Source organism: Diospyros lotus, chromosome 2 (assembly GCF_014633365.1).
Source record: "Diospyros lotus cultivar Yz01 chromosome 2, ASM1463336v1, whole genome shotgun sequence".
NCBI lineage: Eukaryota > Viridiplantae > Streptophyta > Magnoliopsida > Ericales > Ebenaceae > Diospyros > Diospyros lotus.
Genome location: NC_068339.1, coordinates 21,565,934 through 21,569,287, shown reverse-complemented (window position 1 = coordinate 21,569,287; position 3,354 = coordinate 21,565,934). Strand labels below are relative to the sequence as shown.

At 40.3% G+C, this 3,354-nt stretch overlaps 1 protein-coding gene across 1 annotated transcript; it reads left to right on the top strand.

The window, feature by feature from the left end:
- Positions 1 to 699: 699 nt before the first annotated feature.
- LOC127795298 (ankyrin repeat-containing protein ITN1-like) lies at positions 700 to 3,013 on the top strand. The gene is made up of 2 exons (XM_052326895.1): positions 700 to 1,241; positions 2,034 to 3,013. Exons 1-2 carry the CDS (start codon positions 744 to 746, stop codon positions 2,868 to 2,870), a joined length of 1,335 nt encoding a protein of 444 aa, XP_052182855.1. The 5' UTR covers positions 700 to 743; the 3' UTR covers positions 2,871 to 3,013.
- Positions 3,014 to 3,354: the final 341 nt, after the last annotated feature.

Here is a 3,354-nt window from a genome sequence, read left to right as displayed (position 1 = left end):
TAACCATTCATTCACCGCAAGGGCAACAAAAAGCAGCACAAAATGTGATCCTCTACGGGCTTTAATTAATAGTATAATCGATACCCTTCTTCCATGATCTAATCATCTAAAGCCTACCAGTTGATGAATTCAAACCATAATTTTCTATCTTTTATAAAAAAGAATCAAAAGAAGGACAAAAGAAGAAGAAGAAGAAGATATATCAGCAGATGTTTGGGATTTTCTTTTATCAGCGAAAATGTCACTGAACTCGGCTTTGTCTTATACCCTTTTTCTTTTTTTTTATATATATATAGAATTTCTATGTAATTATTACTCATCAGAGTTGAGGACCGGATTTTAATAAAATTCCTGCCGAGGACTAAAAGCTTCCCCATTGTCATTAACTCAGCAGTTGCACTAATCCGAGAACTCTGATATTGGAGCACATAACAGTTCAGCTCTCTCGTCGTGTATATTAAGTTATTAAGAGTATCTGAATTCCCAATGTGAACCATGAAACTTGGAAGTCAGTTAAGCTCTCTGTTCCTGTATATTAACAGTATATGAATTCTCAATGTGAACCATAGAACTTGACCTGGAGTCAAACGATGGACGACTCAGCTTTAGCCTCTGATCTTTCTCTGCATCTTCGTCTCCCTTTCTTCCTTATTTCCTCTTATCTTTCTATATATACATGCACACATGTGTGTGCCCATTATTATCAGAAAAATCAATACACGTCTTAGAGAGGCAGAGAAATAATGGGAGAGAGACAGGGAGAGAAGAAGATGGAGCAGAGTCTCCACGAGGCAGCCATTCAAGGGAAAACGGCCTCACTGAAGGATATACTTGCCAAAGATCCGCTGATTCTTCAACGAGTAATGGTGGGTTGTTTCGTCCACACTCCTCTCCACGTGGCCGCGTCCAGGGGGCACCTGGAATTTGTCCGGGAGCTGTTGGATAACAACAAGGCACTCGCCCGAGTGTTGGACGAGCGGCGGTGGTCGGCCCTCCACCTGGCGGCCGACAACGGATACCACAAGATTGTGGAAGTTTTAGTGGAAGCTAACGCCAACATGTGCTTGACTCTGGACGGCGACGGCAGAAATCCTCTGCACCTGGCGGCCATGGAGGGGCACGTCACCGTATTGCGTGTGTTCTTTGATAACAATCCCCATTGGATTCATGAGTTGCTCAAAGGTATAGATGGCGGCGGCAACACCATCCTTCATCTGGCTGTCAAGAACAAGAAATTTGAGGTATTTCTGAGGCCTTTTTACTGTTTAATTTGGACGTCATTTAAGTTAATTAATTTGATGAACTTTTTTTTTTACCTCCTAGTTGGGTGGTTACCAAGCGTCACAAAATTGTAGTTATATATCTTTGCTTTTGAATTATTGAATTAATGGAAGACTTTAGTCTTCGGTTAAACTCAATTTTTCAGTATTTTTGCTTTGTCCTCTTTTATCTTGGAGAAAGGGGAACTTTCTCAATAACTACAAGTAGGTATTATGCATTAGATTTTTCAAATTTCTGCGCCTTTTATGGTTGAATCCCCTTGGTGAAAATCCGTTTCAACTCTCTAGGCCTTAAATACAGCCTTCTCCTTGTTCTTACAAAGAGATTATTTGTAGGACAAGAACATATCACTTCTTGGAGTCATTTGAATATTTTGCTATTCTTAATTATAAAATTATCACACTTGCTTTTGTTTTCGTATTATGCCACTCTTATAAAAACTGTTAAAGCAAATTCTATATTTAAGACACAAGCCCATCCTAAATCCATGGGAATATTTTGGAACCCCTTCTACTACCCACCCATGCAACCACAGATTTATTAACACATTCACTTTTTTTTATTCGCATTGTTAATTCCGAGCATCGCACTCCAATAAATTACTAAGGGAATAAACTTCTGTTTCATCCAACTTGTGGCTTTATGAGTCCGATTACACTTCAGTCTAGCACAATTATTGTCAATATTTTTCTATTTAATCTAATTATTTGAATACATTTATCATTTTTTTAGAAATGTAATATTTTATGCAGATCGTGAAATTGTTGCTTAATGTAGTAAAAGATCAATTAAAAGCTAAGAACATGCAAAAGACAGAAAGCCCTTTAAACACGATAAATAAATGCGGGTACACAGCTTTGGACATTCTGGAGGAAATCAAATTTGAAGTACGAGATTTTGAAAATGTCAAGGAATTGTTTCGAGAAGCTAATGCGTTGAAAGCCAAAGAAGTCAATCAGGTTGAGTGGTTGTCCAAGAAGCAGAATGCGTTGATGGTGGTGGCGTCGCTTATCGCAACCATGGCTTTCCAAGCCGGAGTGAGCCCTCCTGGTGGTGTCTGGCAAGACAATTCACCCAACAATTCAATAAACGGCCATAGAGCTGGAGAAGCTGTGATGGCTTATAACTATCCAGATTCATATCCACTGTTCCTTCATGCCAACACAATAGGATTTGTGGCATCAATAAGCACAATTCTATTTCTAGTGACCGGATTGCCCTTCAAGAAAAAGTTGTTTATGTGGATCATGGTGCTGATTATGTGGCTCACAGTTACATCCATGGCATTTACATACGCATTTTCAATCACCGTGATCACCCCGAAAAAGGATAGGGGACCTCTCAGCGATGCCATTTCTATTGGGGTGGTTGTTTGGTGCGGTGTGATGGCTCTTCTTCTGGTAGCTCATTCAATTCGCTTGTTGAACCGCTGGTTGAAAATCAGCCACCAAATAGACGTACTGCCATGGATGAAGAAGTTCTCAAACTCAATTCACCACCAACCAGCTAGAAATGATTTGGATTCAGCTTCAACTAATGGGAATGCGCACCCTTTTCGATCTGTAGCTTTATCGGTGAATTCAAATTAGTGTAGAGAAGGTTATATCTTCGATAGAATAAGCAAAGTTCCCCTACAATGTGTTGTTTTGTTGTCTAGTTGTAATGCTTGGAAACTGAAATTTTGTTTCTTTTTAGGTGTCAAATCACATATTAATGTTGTTCTACGCTTCCACTAGGACTTATGTTCTTTAGTTGTTGTACAATTAGGGAGTTTCTGTTGTGTGATTGGGCCATGGAGGACATCCATTCGGAAGCTAGTTATATTTTCTACATTGTGTTGCCGCTATGGGGCAATAAGCAATTCCCTTGGTCCATTAAGGGCCTTTCCTGCCTTTGACAATTTTTTTTAGGTAACTTTATCTCCTTCTACTGTTCCTTCAAGTTAGAGATGGCAAAATGGGCTTGGCCCGACGGGTTGGCCCGTTGGGGCCCGACCCGACATCGGGCTAGGGCCAGCATTTTGCTGGCCCATTTAAGGCCGGGCCGATTTGGCCTGGCCTGGCGAGCCAAATG

Excerpts from the sequence above, each read along its gene's own strand:
- LOC127795298 (XM_052326895.1), top strand. The coding sequence starts at position 744 with ATGGGAGAGAGACAGGGAGAGAAGAAGATGGAGCAGAGTCTCCACGAG. Across the intron at positions 1,242-2,033 it reads TCAAGAACAAGAAATTTGAG|ATCGTGAAATTGTTGCTTAA; the intron begins GTATTTCTGAGG and ends TATTTTATGCAG.